We start from the raw sequence: 23,498 nt of genomic DNA on the forward strand, positions 1-23,498 counted from the left end.
GACCAATAGGGAACCGGAAGGCCGGGCAGATTGGCTGGGGTAGGAGAAGGACGGGCAGGACGAACGGGAACTAGACAAGTCTTATGGCAGTCCTGTCCCCAGCGAAGGACCTCTCCGGTCTGCCAGTCAAGCACGGGTACATGTCTCTGGAGCCAAGGCAGGCCAAGCAATAGTGCGTGAGAGAGTCCAGGCAGAACATGAAAGGAGATGCTCTCAGAATGCAGCATTCCCACCTGTAGAGTCAGAGATTCGGTGATGAGTTGGATGGGATGTGGTAAGAGACCCCCATCCAAGGCGGCGACAGATAAAGGTACGGCCAGAGGTTTGGTGGGAATGTGGTATTTTTCTACCAGGGATTGAGAGATGAGATTTCCAGCAGCTCCAGAGTCAAGTTGAGCCAGTTCAAAATAGCGGTTCTCTCCGCAGAAGATAGAAACAGACAGCATCAGGGATGGAGAGGGTTTACTTTTGTCTAGGGCGACCTCTCTGAGCGATCCTAGACACAGGCGTTTCCCGACCTCTCAGGGCAGGAACGGATCCGGTGCTCCTTACTGCCACAGTAGAAACAGCTCCCCTCGGCACGACGTAAGTCTTGACGGGTCTTGACCATCTTGGTCTGGTCGACCTGCATAGGCTCAGGTGAGTGTGCCTGGGGAGTAACAGAGGGAGTGACGGGTCTCTGGAAGGTAGGGACTAGACGTGGAATCCTCCTCTCATGGGTGACCTCCCTAGCGCGCTCCTGGAACCGGATGTCAATCCGGGTGGCAAGTGTAATCAAGTCGTCGAGAGTGGTAGGAATGTCCCGACCGGCGAGTTCATCTTTAATACGGCCAGACAGACCCTCCCAGAAGACGGACACCAGGGCATCGTTATCCCAGGCCAGCTCCGAAGCAAGGGTACGGAACCGTATGGCATATTGGCCCACGGTGAGACTCCCTTGACGGAGGCGTAGCAGAGATGAGGCGGATGAGGTCTTCCGTCCGGGTTCGTCGAAGACCTTCCGGAAAGCCGTGAGAAAGGCTGGCAGGTCGGACACCAGAGGGTCTCCTCTCTCCCATAGAGGATTTAGCCAAGCCAGTGCCTCTCCCGTGAGATGGGACATGATGAAGGCTACTTTCGCCCGGTCGGAATTAAACTGGTGGGACTGGTGTTCAAAGTGCAGGGTGCACTGGTTAATGAAGCCCCGAGCTTGAGCGGAGTCGCCTCCGAAGCGAGGAGGTGCAGAAAGCCGGATTCCAGAGCAGGATACTATGGTATTGGTGGGCAGCGGAGCAGCCGGGCTGCGAGTCATGACACTAGCGGTGGTTGCTGGTGGCGCAGTCAAAGTGTCCAGGCGAGTATTGACATTCCGCAGGTGACCCAGGATGGACTCCTGTTGGGACCTCTGTCGGGACAGTTCATGACAAAGGTCCGAGAGCGAGGGAGCTTGGGTGCCACTGGGTTCCATGGCCCGAGCAAACTGTAACGGGTCTGGGAGGCGGAACCTCTGAGCAACTTATACAAGGGGGCAGTCCTTGTAAGGAAGCGGGTGGCGACCAGGGAAGACAGGCAGGCAGTCACAGCAGGTGATCGGGACAGTCTCTGGGCAAACGGGCAGGAGGTCACGGCAAGTGACCGGGACAGTCTCTGGGTAAACGGGCAGGAGGTCACAGCAAGTGACCGGGACAGTCTCTGGGTAAACGGGCAGGAGGTCACGGCAAGTGACCGGGGCAATCTCTGGGTAAACGGGCAAGAGGTCACAGCAAGTGACCGGGACAGTCTCTGGGTAAACGGGCAGGAGGTCACAGCAAGTGACCGGGACAGTCTCTGGGTAAACGGGCAGGAGGTCACAGCAAGTGACCGAGACAGTCTCTGGGTAAACGGGCAGGTACGACCTGTGATGGCTAAGCCTCCAGGTAGGCTAGCAGGCAGATGGCAGATGAGTGCTCCCAGGTGAGCAGGTGAGAGTCTCAGGATAAGCAGGTGGTCACAGCATGTGACGGCGGAGCCTCCAGGTAGGCTAACAGGCAGATAGCAGATGAGCGCTCCCAGGTGAGCGGGCAAGAGTCTCTGGACTGGCAGGTGGTCACAGCACGTGATGGCGGAGCCTCTAGGTAGGCTAACAGGCAGGTAGCAGATGAGCGCTCCCAGGTGAGCGGGCAAGAGTCTCTGGACTGGCAGGTGGTCACAGCACGTGACGGCGGAGCCTCTAGGTAGGCTAACAGGCAGGTAGCAGATGAGCGTTCCCAGGTGAGCGGGCAAGAGTCTCTGGACTGGCAGGTGGTCACAGCACGTGACGGCGGAGCCTCTAGGTAGGCTAACAGGCAGGTAGCAGGTGAGCGCTCCCAGGTGAGCTGGCAAGCTGGTCCATAGACAGACTGACAGGTGTCGGAAGGCAGACCGTCGGACCTCAGGCTAGCAAGCAGGAAAGCGGATGACAGGCAGGAATCAGGCAGCAAACTGGCAGGAGACTGGCAGGTAACTGACAGGTAACTGGCAGGTAACTGGCAACGGGACCTGAGGGCTGAAGCAGAGTAGTGAACAGTGCAACAACATTGCTCGGGCACCTCCATTTTGGAGGAGGTGCCTTATATATGGAGGGATCCTCCGGCCATTGGCCGGGGACTCCTTAGGGCGACGCGCGCGGCCCCTTTAAGAGAGGGGGAGCGCGCGCGCACGCGCCCTAAGCACAGTGACCGGGGGAGAGCGGGCGCTGCAAGCAGAGCGGGAGGAAGCCGCCGGGCACGGAGCAAAGAGAACAGCGTCCCTGCCTAGCAGGAGGCAGGGACGCCGACGCTACACTCGTGTACTGCAGTGCCGGAGACTTGTCAGTGACTCACTGACAGAGCCTGTTAAATTCTGCTCATAGCAGGGTCTAACAAGCCACCATATCCTGGGGTTATCAGATGGTCTTGGGGTACCATGACAACGATCGGCACCCGCATTTACAATCGCGTGTGGTCGATGCTGTCAAAGGGTTTTTTTTAATCCCCTTTTAACCACTTACAATGATGCTGTTACATTTACAGCAGTATTCAAGAGTTTAATCGGCCCTGAACGGTTCGAAAATCACCGGGGCTGATGCCACAGGGTGTCCGCTGTCATGTACAGCTGTCATCCATGGGAATTTCACCTGCTGGGGGGCGCTATTCACTTTTTCCCGATTGCCGTTTTAAAATGACGTTCAGAATTAAGATCTCTTAATGGCCACCATTTTAATGCATATTGGCGGTTGTTAATGGGTTAAACTTAAGTTATGTCTTCACTTAGTGCAAAATCCCATACAAGGAACTGTCCTTACTTTCATATGGAGCTGGGTCACTATATAGACAAAAGAGAGAACAACAAGGTGGAGCCTTTTTTCGCAGTGTAACTTAGTGAACTGAACTTTAAGTAAAAGTAATTATTAATTTAAACAACTTTGTTTCAATTTAACATTAACATACTTTATAGAAGCAGAAATTTAAAAAATGCCAATGCTATTCATACATACCTTCACGGCGGAAACGATATTGCAATGAATGAGATTCTACACGAGAGGTAGAAAAGTATAATAGTGACAATGTGTAATATCACCCTCTTGTGACATGTCATACATTTTCTGTTCTGTTTATTTGTATTATCCTAGTACATTCATTTTATTATAAATTAACTGTTTGGTCACATGGCTAACAGCAGATTGAAGCATTCATAAGTATGCTAAAAGCCACTAAGGGAATAACATTTTGTAGTATATATTTTCATATATAATGAATATATATATATATATATATATATATATATATATATATATATATATATATATACAGTACAGACCAAAAGTTTGGACACACCTTCTCTTTTAAAGATTTTTCTGTATTTTCATGACTATGAAAATTGTACATTCACACTGAAGGCATCAAAACTATGAATTAACACATGTGGAATTATGTACTTAACAAAAAAGTGTGAAACAACTGAAAATATGTCTTATATTCTAGATTCTTCAAAGTAGCCACCTTTTGCTTTGATGACTGCTTTGCACACTCTTGGCATTCTCTTAATCAGCTTCAAGAGGTAGTCACCAGAAATGGTTTTCACTTCACAGGTGTGCCCTGTCAGGGTTAATAAGTGGGATTTCTTGCCTTATAAATGGGGTTAGGACCATCAGTTGTGTTGTGCAGTAGTCTGGTGGATACACAGCTGATAGTCCTACTGAATAGACTGTTAGCTGCTTTTTTCTTGCCATAATACAAATTCTAAGTAAAGAAAAACGAGTGGCCATCATTACTTTAATGCTAGAACGCATACCTGGGGCCTCGCAGGCCCGCCCTGTTAATTGTTTTCTATTTTCTGCAAGATTACTTTAGTTAGAATTTTGAAACTCTAGGTATTCCTCAGGTATATAGTTGTTTGTCATTTCTGTTTGAGTTATGCCATGTTATTTGCACACGGCCTAAAAGGCCCCAGGTATGTGAAAAAGTAGATTTTTATGGTCATGCGTTCTAGGGTTAAGAAATGAAGGTCAGTCAGTGCGAAAAATTTGGAAAATATTGAAAGTGTCCCCAAGTGCAGTTGCAAAAACCATCAAGCGCTACAAAGAAACTGGCTCATATGAGGACCACCCCAGGAAAGGAAGACCAAGAGTCACCTCTGCTTCTGAGGATAAGTTTATCTGAGTCACCAGCTTCACAAATCGCAGGTTAACAGCAGCTCAGATTAGAGACCAGGTCAATGCCACACAGAGTTCTAGCAGCAGACACATCTCTACAACAATTGTTAAGAGGAGACTTTGTGCAGCAGGCCTTCATGGTAAAATAGCTGCTAGGAAACCACTGCTAAGGACAGGCAACAAGCAGAAGAGACTTGTTTGGGCTAAAGAACACAAGGAATGGACATTAGACCAGTGGAAATCTGTGCTTTGGTCTGATGAGTCCAAATTTGAGATCTTTGGTTCCAACCAGCGTGTCTTTGTGTGAGGCAGAAAAGGTGAACGGATGGACTCTACCTGCCTGGTTCCCACCGTGAAGCATGGAGGAGGAGGTGTGATGGTGTGGGGGTGCTTTGCTGATGACACTGTTGGGGATTTATTCAAAATTGAAGGCATACTGAACCAGCATGGCTACCACAGCATCTTGCAGAGGCATGCTATTCCATCCGGTTTGCGTTTAGTTGGACCATCATTTATTTTTCAACAGGACAATGACCCCAAATACACCTCCAGGCTGTGTAAGGGTTATTTGACCAAGAAGGAGAGTGATGTGGGGGGCTATGCCAGATTACCTGGCCTCCACAGTCACCAGACCTGAACCCAATCGAGATGGTTTGGGGTGAGATGGACCGCAGAGTGAAGGCAAAAGGGCCAACAAGTGCTAAGCATCTCTGGGAACTCCTTCAAGATTGTTGGAAGACCATTTCCGGTGACAACCTCTTGAAGCTCATCAAGAGAATGCCAAGAGTGTGCAAAGCAGTCATCAAAGCAAAAGGTGGCTACTTTGAAGAACCTAGAATATAAGACATATTTTCAGTTGTTTCACACTTTTTTGTTAAGTATATAATTCCACATGTGTTAATTCATAGTTTTGATGCCTTCAGTGTGAATGTACAATTTTCATAGTCATGAAAATACAGAAATAATCTTTAAATGAGAAGATGTGTCCAAACTTTTGGTCTGTACTGTATATGTATAAAGGAAAGCGAGAATTCTACAATAAGGAAAAATATATCATGCAATATTTTGACTAAACAACTAAATTAGTTGTTAATTTGAAAGGATAACTAAACTCTTAAATATTTTTTAAATGTATTCTTTCTCTCTGGTTAGTCCAGAGGTCCAGGTACAGAGAATTATCACCGATCACTGAAACTAATGGGCAGAAGTGCTCAGCTTATCCTTAAAGGGAACCTATCAGCAGGTTTTTAGAGCCCAAAGTAGAGTCATCACAGTAAAGTACCTGTAATGATGATTACTTCCATACTTTTATATTATAAATCCGTGTCTCCGTTGTCTCTTCATCCATCGGCTGGAGAAGCAAGTCACAGAGAAGAGTGACCTATCAATCACTGGCAAGAGGCCAGCACCGGGAGGAGAAAGAGGGAGAAAGTTCAGAGAGCTGTGAGTGCATACCAAGCCCCTGCACTTTCAAGCTCATTTGCATAAGAATTTACTAATGGAATACAACGGTGACATAGATTTATACAACCCCTGGCAAAAATTATGGAATCACCGGGCTCAGAGGATGTTCATTCAGTTGTTTAATGTTGTTGAAAAAAAGCAGATCGCAGACATGGCACAAAACTAAAGTCATTTCAAATGGCAACTTTAGGGCTTTAAGAAACACTACAAGAAATCAAGATAAAAAATGTGGTACTCAATAAGGGTAAGTTTTTACAGACCAAGCAGAGGGAAAGAATTATGGAATCACTCAATTCTGAGGAAAAAATTATGGAATCACCCTGTAAATTTTCATTTCCAAAACTAACACCTGCATCAAATTAGATCTGCTCGTTAGTCTGCATCTAAAAAGGAGTGATCACACCTTGGAGAGGTGTTGTACCAAGTGGACTGACATGAATCATGGCTCCAACACGAGAGATGTCAATTGAAACAAAGGAGAGGATTATCAAACTCTTAAAAGAAGGTAAATCACGCAATGTTGCAAAAGATGTTGGCTGTTCACAGTCAGCTGTGTCTAAAATCTAGACCAAATACAACAACATGGGAAGGTTGTTAAAGGTAAACATACTGGTAGACCAAGGAAGACATCAAAGAGTCAAAAGCAGAAACTTAAAGCAATATGTCTCCAAAACAGGAAATGCACAACAAAACAAATGAGGAACGAATGGGAGGAAACTGGAGTCAATGTCTGTGACCGAACTGTAAGAAACCGCCTAAAGGAAATGGGATTTAGATACAGAAAAGCTAAACATAAGCCATCATTAACACCTAAACAGAAAAAAACAAGGTTACAATGGGCTAAGGAAAAGCAATTGTGGACTGTAGATGACTGGATGAAAGTCATATTCAGTGATGAATCGCGAATCTGCATTGGGCAAGGTGATGATGCTGAAACTTTTGTTTGGTGCCGTTCCAATGAGATTTATAAAGATGACTGCATGAAGAGAACATGCAAATTTCCACAGTCATTGATGATATGGGGCTGCATGTCAGGTAAAGGCACTGGGGAGATGGCTGTCATTACATCTTCAATAAATGCCCAAGTTTACATTGATATTTTGGACAGTTTTCTTATCCCATCAATTGAAAGGATGTTTGGGGATGATGACATCATTTTTCAAGATGATAATGCATCCTGCCATAGAGCAAAAACTGTGAAAACATTCCTTGAAAGAAGACACATAAGGTCAATGTTATGGCCTGCAAATAGTCCGGATCTCAATCCAATTGAAAATCTTTGGTGGAAGTTGAAGAAAATGGTCCATGACAAGGCTCCAACCTGCAAAGCTGATCTGGCAACAGCAATCAGAGAAAGTTGGAGCCAGATTGATGAAGAGTACTGTTTGTCACTCATTAAGTCCATGCCTCAGAGACTGCAAGCTGTTATTAAAGCCAGAGGTGGTGCAACAAAATACTAGTGATGTATTGGAGTGTTCTTTTGTGTGTTTGTTTTTCATGATTCCATAATTTTTTCCTCAGAATTGAGTGATTCCATATTTTTTTCCCTCTGCTTGGTCTGAAAAAACTTACCCTTACTGAGTACCACATTTTTTTATCTTGATTTCTTTTAGTGTTTCTTAAAGCCCTAGAGTTGCGATTTGAAATTACTTTAGTTTTGTGCCATGTCTGTGATCTGCTTTTTTTCAACAACATTAAACAACTGAATGAACATCCTTCGAGCCAGGTGATTCCATAATTTTTGCCAGGGGTTTTAATGTAAAGGTATGGAAGCAATCTACATTAGGCTATGTGCCCACGATGCAGAAATGCTCAGGATTTTTTCCTGAGCGTTTCTGCATCTTCCTGGCAGAAAAAACGCATGCGGATTGTACATGCGTTTTTCCTGCCAGGGACATGCGGATGTGAAGCGTTCTTCACATGCATTTCCGCATGCGGGTTGACAAGCGCTTTCCAAGCGATTTTAGCATCACTTGGAAAGTGCTTGTCAACTTTGTCACACTATATAAATCCATGCAAAAGGCATGGATTTATATACTGTGAGCTTAAAGAATGGTATAAAATAAAAAAAAATCTATACTTACCTTTCGATGGCCCCCGCAGTCTTGCTTCGCTCCATTCTGGCTGCCGGCAGCTCGCGGTACACTACACTGAAGGACCTGCCGTCACATGACTGTGACGTCAGCGCAGGTCCTTCAGTCAACCGCGAGTTGCCGGCAAGTGAAGACAAGGAGACCGGGGGCCATCAGAAGGTAAATATAACATTTATTTTTTATTTTATTCTTTTTTTCACAGGTTCTATGGTACCCGGGTCCAGAGGAGAGCCTCCTGTCCTACACACCCGGGTACCATCCGCACATTGGAATGCTTGGATTCCGCATGTACAGATGCAGTGATGCGGAATCCATGCGTTCCAATGAAAGTCAATGGCGGCGAAAACGCAGCACTTCCGCAAAATAATTGGTAGTGCTGCGTTTTTTTCCGCAATGATAACCCGCAGCGGAAATTTCCGCAGCATGTGCACAGCACATGCGGATTATCATTGGGGAACATGGCAGGCCTTCTACCATGCATTTTTTAAGCATTTCTGCAGCGTTTTTGCCGCTGCGGAAACGCTTAAAAAACGCATCGTGGGCACATAACCTTACTGTCACTTTCTGTGATGACTCTTCTTTAGGGTCTAAAAACCCACTGACAGGTTCCCTTTAAGGGTGAGCTGAGCGATACTGCCCCTTAGTTTGAGCAATTGGCGATGGGTTTCTGGACTGGACCCCCAACAATCAAAACTGCTAAATGCAGGCACAAATGGAAAAATTAATATGACATAAAAAAGCTGCAAAACACTAAAACTGAACAAAAAAAAGTATCAAATACAAAAATGATTCATGCTCAAAATGTGTTATTTGCATAAAGCTTTGTAAAAAGAATACAGTATGAACAATATAAAACAGAAAAAGTTTACACTAGTGACAGTAACCAGGATTCATTCCTGTGAAATCATTTAGCAACTCTGAAAAGTAACAAGACAATATGTTTTTTTCGTAAGTCCAAAAAGCAGTGTTCTACTTATTAAAATACTGTACCTCATCATTGTTTGGAGTAGCAAGAAAGCGACAAGGATCTGGGCTCGGGAGCATTCCAACATTATTAACTAGCAGAGAAAAAGAAAAGACAAAAATATTGAAGTTTAAAGAACACATAGTAAAGTGTTCAGAAATTACTGAAAAAAATCTAAACAAAAGAATATAAATGTATTTATAAAAAAAAGTTTAGTAAAAGCCTCATTCACATGTCCATGTTTAAATACGTATGTGAAAAATGGTACTGGTGTCAGTGTTTCCCATCAGTGAGTTATCCGTGTGTCCGTTTTTACCATCAGTGTGTCATCAGTGTGTCCGTTTTACCATCAGTGTGTCATCAATGTGTTTGTTTTACCATCAGTGTGTCATCAGTATTTTCCATCAGTGTGTCATCACTGTGTCCATTTTTACCATCAGTGTGTCTTCCATGTGTCAGTTTTTACCATCAGTGTGTCATCTGTGTCTTCATTTTTACCATCATTGTGTCATCTGTGTGTCCGTTTTTACCATCAGTGTGTCATCTGTGTGTCCATTTTTACCATCAGTGTGTCATCTGTGTCCATTTTTACCATCAGTGTGTCATCCATGTGTCAGTTTTTACCATCAGTGTGTCATCAGTGTGTCTGTTTTTACCATCAGTGTGTCATCAGTGTGTCTTGTTTTTACCATCATTGTGTCATCTGTGTGTCCATTTTTACCATCAGTGTGTCATCAGTGTATCTGTTTTTACCATAAGTGTATCTGTTTTTACCATCAGTGTGTCATCAATGTGTCCGTTTTTACCATCAGTGTGTCATCAGTGTATCTGTTTTTACCATCAGTGTGTCATACATGTGTCTGTTGTTACCATCAGTGTGTCATCAGTGTGTCCATTTTTACCATCAGTGTGTCATCTGTGTGTCTGTTTTTACCATCAGTGTGTCATCCGTGTGTCCAATTTTACCATCCATCAGTGCATCTGTTTTTACCATCAGTGTGTCATCTGTGTGTCCAATTTTACCTTCCATCAGTGTGTCTGTTTTTACCATCAGTGTGTCATCCGTGTGTCCAATTTTACCATCCATCAGTGTGTCTGTTTTTACCATCAGTGTGTCATCAGTGTGTCCAATTTTACCATCCATCAGTGTGTCTGTTTTTACCATCAGTGTGTCATCAGTGTGTCCAATTTTACCATCCATCAGTGTGTCTGTTTTTACCATCAGAGTGTCATCTGTGTGTCCAATTTTACCATCCATCAGTGTGTCTGTTTTTACCATCAGAGTGTCATCAGTGTGTCCAATTTTACCATCCATCAGTGTGTCTGTTTTTACCATCAGTGTGTCATCAGTGTGTCCAATTTTACCATCCATCAGTGTGTCTGTTTTTACCTTCAGTGTATCATCAGTGCTTTTCACATATGGATAAATAAAGATGTGAATAGCCCCAAAGATTATAATGGGTACTTAAAAAAATGGATAGAATACGTATCTGAACACATGAATGAGGCCTTATGCTGAGAAAAACCTCATGACATAGGACATAGCATTTAAAGGGAACCTGTCAGCCCTGTTGTTGCATTCAAACGGCAAACATGACCCTTTAGGGCTTCAGCTATTTCAGAAATATTCCCATATTGGAGTAACATGAGCTTCCTTACAACACTTCGCTGTATGCTAATGATTCCGGGGGGCTAGTCCAGTGAGATGTTTGCAGCTACTGAACCCGGACCGGTGTCAGCGAGAAGTCATGCTCCCTGACCATGATTGACAGTCCCTGCACTGACAGCTTCTTGACAGTTTGTGCTTTCCTTGGCATCTCTTCCACTGTCATCACCCTCCCAATAGCCCATTACAGAGCAGAGCTGTGACTGGACAACCGAGAAGCCAGGAGAAATGCAAACTGTGAAGGTGCCTTTAGTGCAGGGTCTGTCAATCAAGTCCAGGGGCGTGACTGCAGCTACTGATCCTGGACTAGCGTCAGTGAGTAAACGCCTAGTCCTAGATCCCTGGCATACAGCGAGGTGCTATATGTAAGTTGATTTTACTAAAATAAGTGCAGTTCCAAAATAATAATAACAACATTACATGACTAATTAAATAAAGTTGCCAAAGGCCATAGGCTCAGTTAGAAAGTGTCAGGGGACTCAGCAGGTTCTCTCTAAAGGCAGTCTGTCACCCCACAAAACTCAAGTGATCAGAGTCATTTTGGGGACATAGGGGTTGCAAAAAAAAAAACATACTTGTGGTGTACTTTTCTCTGACTTTCTTGTGCAAAAAAATTTTCTTTATTCATTATGCAAATGTGTCCTTGGTGTAGCCAAATGACTAGTGCATCATACTGCCCCTTAATTAACACTCAATTAACACAATGATGCCTGAACTGAAACCTGACCATGTGTGCGCTTAAACACTGACAGTGTAGAAACTGAGATTGCGCCCACTCAGCTCCTGCGCTGACACTGTGCGTGCTCAAGTCCTGCAGTGTCAGAGCACACACAAGCTTTCAGTTCAAGCAGTGGTCGTGCAAACTCTGTGGCGGCTGGCAATGGTAATTCATTTTCCATAAAATGGCTAGATATTTTTTTTAAATACACTTGCTACAGTAACATTTCACGACTTTTGCATCTCTGTTAAATCTAAACATTTCTATATATTGAACATTAATATGACAGTATAGTAACAATCTAGAATAACCTAAAGAGAATCTGTCATCGGAATTCACAATGCAAAAAGCATATAGTTTAGATTACACCTGTTAGACAAGCTGAGGCCGGTGTGCTTACTTTGAAAATCCATGTCAGACTGGCAACATTTTATGAGTCCAGCTAAAGAATTGACAGTTCAATCTCTGACTGAGAACTGCAGCTTTACTGGTCAGTGTCAGGTCTATGTTCTCATGCAGCTATTTTGCAGCCTTTTTTGCTGATTTTTTATACACATTAAAAGCAGCTTTTTACAGTACCAGCAAAAGCTATGAGACTTCACAAATCTCATGCACATGATTGTTTTTTTTCCTGACTGAAATTGAGAACTGCAGCGTTTTTGAAATCTGCAGCATCTCAATTCGTTCAGCGTTTTTTCTCCCATAGAAAGCAAATAGAAAATTAAAAAATTCTGCAAAAACACATTTTTGTAGCATTTTTTACGCGTTTTTAATGAATAAAACTAATAGACAAAGCACACATGTAATCCGCACTAAAAAAAAACACTGCAAAAAACACCTTGAGAATGCTGCAAAACAGGTGCTTTAAATGCAGCACTTTCACTGCCAAGAGGGCAGGTTTTGGCTGCAAAAAAAACCGCAGTAAAAATGCTGCGTGGGAACATAGCCTTAGAGATCTATTTAATGGGTTCAGTTTGTATCAAGAAATCTGGTGACAGATCCTTTCTAGCAATCAATAACTAATGCATGGCTCAAAACATTGTACCCTTCTTTTCAATTTATTTTTTATTAGCTTTGAAACGGTAAAGCTTTGAGGTGATCACATGGAAAATGTAGGTGGGGGTTTGTCCAGCTTGATCCAAATAAGTTAGAATTAGCACTTTATTTCAAACATTTTTCATTATTAAGAACACACATACCATTTAAAACGCGTCGATGATAAGTATCCACTAGTGTTGAGCGAACATGCTCGACACTGCTCGGTACTCGCCCGAGCATCACGCTACTCGGGATGTTCGGCGAGCATCGAGCATTTCCGGGTTACTCGGGCGGGAGCTCGGGTCTCCGCTCTGCATGTTTGGCGCTCTTTACAGAGCCAATGAACATGCAGGGATTGCCAGCCAGTCACTGTAATGCTGCAGCCATGTTGGTTGTGGGCATTACAGTGATTGGCTGGCCGCACAGCGTCACCTCGAGTATTTAAAACCGGGCGCCGCCATCTTGGACACTGTCGCTCCGGATTAGACAGTGTAGGGACAGCGCTGCTGATTTAGGGAGAGATATAAACTGCGAAATAGTTAGTGTAGGGTCGGTAAAGGCTGCCAGAACAAACAAACAGTACTTTTCAGGACTAATATCCATCCCAGATACCAGGAAGGCAGGCTGTATAGGAGACACAGTGGTTATACCAGCAAACGCTGAATTACAGTCCTGTGTGCTCCTGTTGCTGAAATTGCTGGACTTAGCAAAAGGTGTCGGGGGCCAGGAAAAATCCTTTTTTTTTCATCTAAATTCTCCTTTTTTTTCCTCCTTCACACTGTACAAATACCTGTCTTATTAACCTTTGGGTGTGTCCCCCCCCCCCCCAAAAAAAAGCGTGTCTCTGACTTTTCAGACACAAATATAACTGTTGAAAATAGTCTGGTGTAGGCTAGAGAAACAGAAGTGTTGTTTTGCACTTCCACGGTTCAAACCTCTGCATTATCCATTTTGGGCCATTTGTATCTAAAAAAAAAAGTTTGAGTGTGTCGCTCACTGTTCAGCCGCAAATATCTCTATTTAAAAAAGTGTGGTATACCCCAGTAAACAATAACTGTGGTTTTGCCATCCCACGGTAAAAATCTGTATTATTCAGCTTTTGGTAGTTTTTTCCGTAAAGAAAAACAGTAGTGTCTCCTGACTGTTGTGACACAAAAATATATCTGTTGAAAATAGTCTTGTGTAGGCCCGACATCCCAGTGTGGTTTCGCAGTTCCACGGGTCAAATCGCTGTACTATCCAGTTTTGGGCCTTTGGTATCTAAAAAAAAAGCAGTTTGAGTGTGTCGCTCACTGTTCAGCCGCAAATATCTCTATTTAAAAAAGTGTGGTATACCCCAGTAAACAATAACTGTGGTTTTGCCATCCCACGGTAAAAATCTGTATTATTCAGCTTTTGGTAGTTTTTTCCGTAAAGAAAAACAGTAGTGTCTCCTGACTGTTGTGACACAAAAATATATCTGTTGAAAATAGTCTTGTGTAGGCCCGACATCCCAGTGTGGTTTCGCAGTTCCACGGGTCAAATCGCTGTACTATCCAGTTTTGGGCCTTTGGTATCTAAAAAAAAAGCAGTTTGAGTGTGTCGCTCACTGTTCAGCCGCAAATATCTCTATTTAAAAAAGTGTGGTATACCCCAGTAAACAATAACTGTGGTTTTGCCATCCCACGGTAAAAAATCTCTATTATTCAGCTTTTGGTAGTTTTTTCCGTAAAGAAAAACAGTAGTGTCTCCTGACTGTTGTGACACAAAAATATATCTGTTGAAAATAGTCTTGTGTAGGCCCGACATCCCAGTGTGGTTTCGCAGTTCCACGGGTCAAATCGCTGTACTATCCAGTTTTGGGCCTTTGGTATCTAAAAAAAAAGCAGTTTGAGTGTGTCGCTCACTGTTCAGCCGCAAATATCTCTATTTAAAAAAGTGTGGTATACCCCAGTAAACAATAACTGTGGTTTTGCCATCCCACGGTAAAAATCTGTATTATTCAGCTTTTGGTAGTTTTTTCCGTAAAGAAAAACAGTAGTGTCTCCTGACTGTTGTGACACAAAAATATATCTGTTGAAAATAGTCTTGTGTAGGCCCGACATCCCAGTGTGGTTTCGCAGTTCCACGGGTCAAATCGCTGTACTATCCAGTTTTGGGCCTTTGGTATCTAAAAAAAAAGCAGTTTGAGTGTGTCGCTCACTGTTCAGCCGCAAATATCTCTATTTAAAAAAGTGTGGTATACCCCAGTAAACAATAACTGTGGTTTTGCCATCCCACGGTAAAAAATCTCTATTATTCAGCTTTTGGTAGTTTTTTCCGTAAAGAAAAACAGTAGTGTCTCCTGACTGTTGTGACACAAAAATATATCTGTTGAAAATAGTCTTGTGTAGGCCCGACATCCCAGTGTGGTTTCGCAGTTCCACGGGTCAAATCGCTGTACTATCCAGTTTTGGGCCTTTAGTATCTAAAAAAAAAAGCAGTTTGAGTGTGTCGCTCACTGTTCAGCCGCAAATATCTCTATTTAAAAAAGTGTGGTATAGCCCAGTAAACAATAACTGTGGTTTTGCCATCCCACGGTAAAAAATCTCTATTATTCAGCTTTTGGTAGTTTTTTCCGTAAAGAAAAACAGTAGTGTCTCCTGACTGTTGTGACACAAAAATATATCTGTTGAAAATAGTCTTGTGTAGGCCCGACATCCCAGTGTGGTTTCGCAGTTCCACGGGTCAAATCGCTGTACTATCCAGTTTTGGGCCTTTGGTATCTAAAAAAAAAGCAGTTTGAGTGTGTCGCTCACTGTTCAGCTGCAAATATCTCTATTTAAAAAAGTGTGGTATACCCCAGTAAACAATAACTGTGGTTTTGCCATCCCACGGTAAAATATCTCTATTATTCAGCTTTTGGTAGCTTTTTCCGTAAAGAAAAACAGTAGTGTCTCCTGAATGTTGTGACGCAAAAATATATCTGTTGAGAATAGTCTTGTGTAGGCCCGACATCCCAGTGTGGTTTCGCAGTTCCACGGGTCAAATCGCTGTACTATCCAGTTTTGGGCCTTTGGTATCTAAAAAAAAAGCAGTTTGAGTGTGTCGCTCACTGTTCAGCCGCAAATATCTCTATTTAAAAAAGTGTGGTATACCCCAGTAAACAATAACTGTGGTTTTGCCATCCCACGGTAAAAAATCTCTATTATTCAGCTTTTGGTAGTTTTTTCCGTAAAGAAAAACAGTAGTGTCTCCTGACTGTTGTGACACAAAAATATATCTGTTGAAAATAGTCTTGTGTAGGCCCGACATCCCAGTGTGGTTTCGCAGTTCCACGGGTCAAATCGCTGTACTATCCAGTTTTGGGCCTTTGGTATCTAAAAAAAAAGCAGTTTGAGTGTGTCGCTCACTGTTCAGCTGCAAATATCTCTATTTAAAAAAGTGTGGTATACCCCAGTAAACAATAACTGTGGTTTTGCCATCCCACGGTAAAAAATCTCTATTATTCAGCTTTTGGTAGCTTTTTCCGTAAAGAAAAACAGTAGTGTCTCCTGACTGTTGTGACGCAAAAATATATCTGTTGAGAATAGTCTTGTGTAGGCCCGACATCCCAGTGTGGTTTCGCAATTCCACGGGTCAAATCGCTGTACTATCCAGTTTTGGGCCTTTGGTATCTAAAAAAAAAGCAGTTTGAGTGTGTCGCTCACTGTTCAGCCGCAAATATCTCTATTTAAAAAAGTGTGGTATACCCCAGTAAACAATAACTGTGGTTTGCCATCCCACGGTAAAAAATCTCTATTATTCAGCTTTTGGTAGTTTTTTCCGTAAAGAAAAACAGTAGTGTCTCCTGACTGTTGTGACACAAAAATATATCTGTTGAAAATAGTCTTGTGTAGGCCCGACATCCCAGTGTGGTTTCGCAGTTCCACGGGTCAAATTGCTGTACTATTCAGTTTTGGGCCTTTGGTATAAAAAAAAAAGCAGTTTGAGTGTGTCGCTCACTGTTCAGCTGCAAATATCTCTATTTAAAAAAGTGTGGTATACCGCCGTAAACAATAACTGTGGTTTTGCCATGCCACGGTAAAAAATCTCTATTATTCAGCTTTTGGTAGTTTATTCCGTAAAGAAAAACAGTAGTGTCTCCTGACTGTTGTGACACAAAAATATATCTGTTGAAAATAGTCTTGTGTAGGCCCGACATCCCAGTGTGGTTTCGCAGTTCCACGGGTCAAATCACTGTACTATCCAGTTTTGGGAATTTGGTATCTAAAAAAAAAGCAGTTTGAGTGTGTCGCTCACTGTTCAGCCGCAAATATCTCTATTTAAAAAAGTGTGGTATACCCCAGTAAACAATAACTGTGGTTTTGCCATCCCACGGTAAAAAATCTCTATTATTCAGCTTTTGGTAGTTTTTTCCATAAAGAAAAACAGTAGTGTCTCCTGACTGTTGTGACACAAAAATATATCTGTTGAAAATAGTTTTGTGTAGGCCCGACATCCCAGTGTGGTTTTGCAGTTCCACGGGTCAAATCGCTGTACTATCCAGTTTTGGGCCTTTGGTATCTAAAAAAAAAGCAGTTTGAGTGTGTCGCTCACTGTTCAGCCACAAATATCTCTATTTAAAAAAGTGTGGTATACCCCAGTAAACAAGAACTGTGGTTTTGCCATCCCACGGTAAAAAATCTCTATTATTCAGCTTTTGGTAGTTTTTTCCGTAAAGAAAAACAGTAGTGTCTCCTGACTGTTGTGACACAAAAATATATCTGTTGAAAATAGTCTTGTGTAGGCCCGACATCCCAGTGTGGTTTCGCAGTTCCACGGGTCAAATCGCTGTACTATCCAGTTTTGGGCCTTTGGTATCTAAAAAAAAGCAGTTTGAGTGTGTCGCTCACTGTTCAGCCGCAAATATCTCTATTTAAAAAAGTATGGTATACCCCAGTAAACAATAACTGTGGTTTTGCCATCCCACGGTAAAAAATCTCTATTATTCAGCTTTTGGTAGTTTTTTCCGTAAAGAAAAACAGTAGTGTCTCCTGACTGTTGTGACACAAAAATATATCTGTTGAAAATAGTCTTGTGTAGGCCCGACATCCCAGTGTGGTTTCGCAGTTCCACGGGTCAAATCGCTGTACTATCCAGTTTTGGGCCTTTGGTATCTAAAAAAAAGCAGTTTGAGTGTGTCGCTCACTGTTCAGCCCCAAATATCTCTATTTAAAAAAGTGTGGTATACCCCAGTAAACAATAACTGTAGTTTTCCTTTTCCACGGTTCTAATCTACTCTTTATTACCCTTTTTCCATTGATAGTGCAAGTGTAAGCTATTTTACTTAAGGTGAAAATGTGCCACAACCAACAGCCACATCTCGCTCCCACTTCTTGACCGAATTACTAGGGAAGCACAGAACAACACCAGTATTGAGAACTGATCAGTGTGAACAGGTTATTAATTGGATAGCAGATAATACTTCCAGTTACCTGGGCACCACCACCTCCGGTCTGTCTTCCACATGGTCAACTCTTAGTAGCCGTGAGTCTCGACCGCATGCTAATCCTCACCCTGATGCTCCTTCCTCCCACCATGCCGAGTGTCGTGAGACAGCAAGTGATCCCACACTTGGACACTCTGAAGAGCTGTTCACTGGTCCATTTCCATATTTTGGCCCCTCGCCTGATACGCTTGAAGTGGTGGAAGAGGAGATCCCATGTTGCGATGCCCAAATATTTGAACAGCCACGGCCACAGGAAGTCGACGTTGGCAATCTGTCACAAGAGGTGGACGATGACGAGACACAATTGCCAGGAAGTGAGGAGGAGGATCGTGGTGCGCAAGTGGAAGAGGAGGAGGTGATGGATGATCTAGTAACTGACCCAACGTGGAAGGAGGACATGCAGAGTGAGGCCAGCAGCACACAGGGGGAGGGAGGCAGAGTACCCCAACAGGCAGGAAGAAGCAGTGTGGTGGCCGCAGACAGAAGGCAGGCAACCGTTCCCCGTGACACCAACACGAGGGACGTTGCCAGTACAAGCGGTAGGTCTTTCAGAGTCTGGAATTTTTTTAAAGATTCTGCTGATAACCCCAAAAAGGCCATATGTTCCACCTGCCATGCCAGCATCAGCAGGGGTCACAAAACTACCAGCCTGACCACCACCACCATGATCAGGCACATGGCAGCAAAGCACCCGACTTTGTGGGGCGAAACCGAGGGTCCACGACCAGTGTCAGCGGGTGTCACCACTGCTTCTTCCACTGTTGTGGGTGCAATAGAAGCCCCTGTTGTGTGTGCAAGGCAATCCCCTGTCCATACTGCATGTAAAGATGCCCCCTCCTCTCAGTCTTCACTTGTTATGGCAGTTTCTCAAGAAACACCAACAACGTCCACGTCCACGTCCCACCGCAGCGTTCAATTGTCCATATCCCAGACCTTTGAACGAAAGCGGAAATTCGCAGCTAACGCCCCACAGGCCACAGTCCTAAATTCGCACATTTCACGACTGCTTGCGTTGGAAATGCTGCCTTTTAGGCTGGTGGAGACGGAATCCTTCCGCAATCTTATGGCGGTGGCGGTCCCTCGGTACTCGGTCCCCAGCCGACACTATTTTGCCCGGTGTGCCATCCCCGCACTACACAAGCACATGTCCCAAAGCATCTGCCGTGCCCTCAACAACGCAGTTACTGGGAGAGTCCACCTGACAACGGACATGTGGACAAGTGCTTGTGGCCAGGGACGGTACATCTCTCTGACGGCACACTGAGTAAACATAGTGGAAGCCGGGACCCAGTCGGACCTTGGGACGGAACACATCCTCCCCACACTGAGGATTGCGGGCCCTATGTCAGTCAGAGTTGCCCCCACAGTGTACAGCTCCTGCGCATCCTCCTCCTCCTCCTCCTCATGTTCAGCCTCCATCTCAGATATCACCACATCAGTTACAAGCTGGAAGCATTGCAGTACTGCCTCAGCCAAGTGGCAACAGGCTGTGCTGAAACTCATAAGCTTAGGTGATAAACCTCACACTGCTTGTGAGTTGTGGACAGCTGTGAAAGAGCAGGCAGATCTGTGGCTGAGACCGCTGAACCTACATCCCGGCATGGTCGTGTGTGACAATGGCCGTAACCTGGTGGCGGCTCTGAGGTGAGGTGAGATCACACACGTACCATGCCTGGCTCATGTGCTTAACCTCGTGGTTCAGCGGTTTCTTAAATCGTACCCCGAGTTGCCAGATCTGCTCGTGAAAGTACGCCGCTTGTCAGCTCATTTTCGCAAGTCGGCTACAGCTTCCGCCGCCCTTGCTGTGTTGCAGCAGCGTTTGCACCTTCCGGCACCCCGACTTGTGTGTGATGTCCCCACACATTGGAACTCTACCCTCCACATGTTGCAAAGGATTTGTGAGCAGAAGAGAGCAGTTGTGGAGTACCAGCTGCAACAAGGCCGTCGATATTCAGGTCAGACTCCACACATAAGACCTCAGGAGTGGACCTGGATGTCTGACATATGTACCATCCTGACAAACTTTGAGGAGGCCACCAAGATGGCGCCATCATTAGTGTCAGCATCCCACTTGTCTGTCTTTTGCAACGCTCTCTGCAGAGAATTAAAGAGGAGGCATTGCAGCCAGAGTATGATGAGATGGATCAAGAAGCCGGAGCGGGCGATTACACACAGCCCAGCCTCATCTCATCCCAATGTGCATTGGAGGACAATGAGGGAGAGGAGGAGGAGGAAGAACAGGAGCTGCTATCATGCGTTGTAGACGGTAGTACCTGTACAAGTGTCATACCGTCGGTTCAGCGTGGGTGGCCTGAGGACAGGGGGGAGGAGGAAGAGGAGGAGGAGGAGAGCATGGTCAGTCGTCATCTTGGTGAGGACACGGAAATCTTGCCCGTTACCAGTCTGGCACGCATGGCTGACTTTATGTTACGCTGCCTTAACCGTGACCCTCGCGTTGTCAAAATGTTGTGTGACAGTCATTACTGGTTGGTGACACTTGTAGACCCCCGCTACAAGGAGAACTTTCACTCTCTTATTCCTGAGGTGGAGAGGTCTACAAAAATGGGGCAGTACCAGAAGGCCCTTGCTGCAGAACTCTTAAAAAAATTCCCATCTGAACACGCTAGCGGCAGATGTCACAGTTCGTTGCCCAACCAAGGCGTACAGGCAAGAGAGATGCAACTCCAATCCAGCAGAGGCAGGGGAACACTGTCAACGTTCTGGGACAGTTTTCTGACACCCGCCCAGCTTACAGGCCCTGAGGCTCGGGGTACTCTCACAAGGAGTGGAAAGTTTCAAAAGATGGTGAGGGAGTACCTAGCCGACCGTACCAGCGTCCTCCGTGATTCCTCTGTGCCTTTTAATTATTGGGTATCCAAGCTGGACACTTGGAATGAACTCGCTCTGTACGCCTTGGAGGTCCTGGCCTGCCCTGCTGCTAGCGTGTTATCGGAGCGTGTTTTTAGTGCCGCTGGGGGAATTATAACTGATAAGCGCACTCGCCTGTCAACTGACAATGCTGACAAGCTGACCCTTATCAAAATGAACAAGGGCTGGATTGGGCCAGACTTCTCATCACCACCAAATGACAGCAGAGTAACATAAAGTCAAATCCACTGTGTTATTTCGGAAGGTGTATTCACATGCACCGCTTCACACCCACACATGGGTATACGCTTACTCGTTTCAGCTGTTTTATCTTCTTCCCCTTATACTCAGCCTCCACCACCACTATACCACCAGGGTGCCAGCATTGCAAGTTCCTCCGTCCTTATTTTTGGCAGCTTTTGCTTGCAAGGCATAAGCAAATACTATGGGACACCCACTCCCCAATAATGGGACTTATGTTTGGAATATGCTGTACTGCATGGCTCTTGTAAGGGGCATTGCAAGTTGCTCCGTCCTAATTTTTGGCAGCTTTTGCTTGGAAAGCATAAGCAAATACTATGGGACACCCACTCCCCAATAATGGGACTTATGTTTGGAATATGCTGTACTGCATGGCTCTTGTAAGGGGCATTGCAAGTTGCTCCGTCCTAATTTTTGGCAGCTTTTGCTTGGAAAGCATAAGCAAATACCATGGGACACCCACTCCCCAATAATGGGACTTATGTTTGTAATATGCTGTACCGCATGGCTCTTGTAAGGGGCATTGCAAGTTGCTCCGTCCTAATTTTTGGCAGCTTTTGCTTGGAAAGCATAAGCAAATACTATGGGACACCCACTCCCCAATAATGGGACTTATGTTTGTAATATGCTGTACTGCATGGCTCTTGTAAGGGGCATTGCAAGTTGCTCCGTCCTAATTTTTGGCAGCTTTTGCTTGGAAAGCATAAGCAAATACTATGGGACACCCACTCCCCAATAATGGGACTTATGTTTGTAATATGCTGTACTGCATGGCTCTTGTAAGGGGCATTGCAAGTTGCTCCGTCCTAATTTTTGGCAGCTTTTGCTTGCAAGGCATAAGCAAATACTATGGGACACCCACTCCCCAATAATGGGACTTATGTTTGTAATATGCTGTACTGCATGGCTCTTGTAAGGGGCATTGCAAGTTGCTCCGTCCTAATTTTTGGCAGCTTTTGCTTGCAAGGCATAAGCAAATACTATGGGACACCCACTCCCCAATAATGGGACTTATGTTTGTAATATGCTGTACTGCATGGCTCTTGTAAGGGGCATTGCAAGTTGCTCCGTCCTAATTTTTGGCAGCTTTTGCTTGGAAAGCATAAGCAAATACCATGGGACACCCACTCCCCAAGAATGGGACTTATGTTTGTAATATGCTGTACTGCATGGCTCTTGTAAGGGGCATTGCAAGTTGCTCCGTCCTAATTTTTGGCAGCTTTTCCTTGGAAAGCATAAGCAAATACTATGGGACACCCACTCCCCAATAATGGGACTTATGTTTGTAATATGCTGTACTGCATGGCTCTTGTAAGGGGCATTGCAAGTTGCTCCGTCCTAATTTTTGGCAGCTTTTGCTTGGAAAGCATAAGCAAATACTATGGGACACCCACTCCCCAATAATGGGACTTATGTTTGTAATATGCTGTACTGCATGGCTCTTGTAAGGGGCATTGCAAGTTGCTCCGTCCTAATTTTTGGCAGCTTTTGCTTGCAAGGGATAAGCAAATACTATGGGACACCCACTCCCCAATAATGGGACTTATGTTTGTAATATGCTGTACTGCATGGCTCTTGTAAGGGGCATTGCAAGTTGCTCCGTCCTAATTTTTGGCAGCTTTTGCATGCAAGGCATAAGCAAATACTATGGGACACCCACTCCCCAATAATGGGACTTATGTTTGTAATATGCTGGGGACCAGGCGGCTGGGGACTGAGTATGGATACCAGGCCGCCGACACAGCCATGGCGTGGTGGCCAGATTCCGCCTCCACATGCTTAAAAGGCCCAATTTAAAGTGCAAGCAAGCAAGCAGTATGGTATTGCAGCCTGGGGGTGGGTGGGTGGCAGGCAGCATACTTGCGCTTGCATTGCAAGGAATGGGAGAGGTACAATTGAACACTGCCCTGGGACAAGGACTTGAATGGGAATAGTTGCAAGTCTGCAACGACAGGTGCAAGGTGGGAAGCATCTTCGCATGTACCATGAACAGGGGTTTGGCATGCACACCCTACAGTGGAATAGGCTCTCCTTCCCACTAAATGCACTGGGGAGGGCACAGGTAATGTTTTGGTATACGCGCTTAATCTTATGTATAAGGCACACCAGGACAAATAGGGGCGGCTGGGGACTGAGTATGGATACCTCGCTGCCGAAGCAGCCATGAGGTAGTGGCCAGCTTCGGCCTCCTCCAAACTAAAAGGCCCCATTTCAAGTGCAAGCTAGCAGTATGGAATTGCAGTCTGGGGGTGGGTGGGTGGCAGGCTGCACACTTACACTTGCATTAAAAGAAAACATAGCAGATGCTAACTTCTGTCATCATCATCATGCTCCTCACCTTGGCACT

At 44.7% G+C, this 23,498-nt stretch overlaps 1 protein-coding gene across 2 annotated transcripts in view; it reads right to left on the reverse strand.

Annotated features, from left to right (window-relative positions):
- HSD17B3 (hydroxysteroid 17-beta dehydrogenase 3) overlaps positions 1 to 23,498 on the reverse strand; it is a 318,623-nt gene that overhangs the window by 183,711 nt on the left and 111,414 nt on the right. For both annotated transcript variants that reach the window (XM_073670987.1, XM_073670986.1), the window contains exons 5-6: positions 9,178 to 9,245; positions 3,473 to 3,508 (exon numbers count right to left, since the gene is read on the reverse strand). In XM_073670987.1, coding sequence (XP_073527088.1) covers positions 3,473 to 3,508; positions 9,178 to 9,245 — 104 coding nt within the window. The remainder of the gene's footprint in view (positions 1 to 3,472; positions 3,509 to 9,177; positions 9,246 to 23,498) is intronic.

Source organism: Phyllobates terribilis, unplaced genomic scaffold (genome assembly GCF_046119375.1).
Source record: "Phyllobates terribilis strain yellow unplaced genomic scaffold, ASM4611937v1 Scaffold_1__5_contigs__length_1240528914, whole genome shotgun sequence".
Classification (NCBI taxonomy): domain Eukaryota; kingdom Metazoa; phylum Chordata; class Amphibia; order Anura; family Dendrobatidae; genus Phyllobates; species Phyllobates terribilis.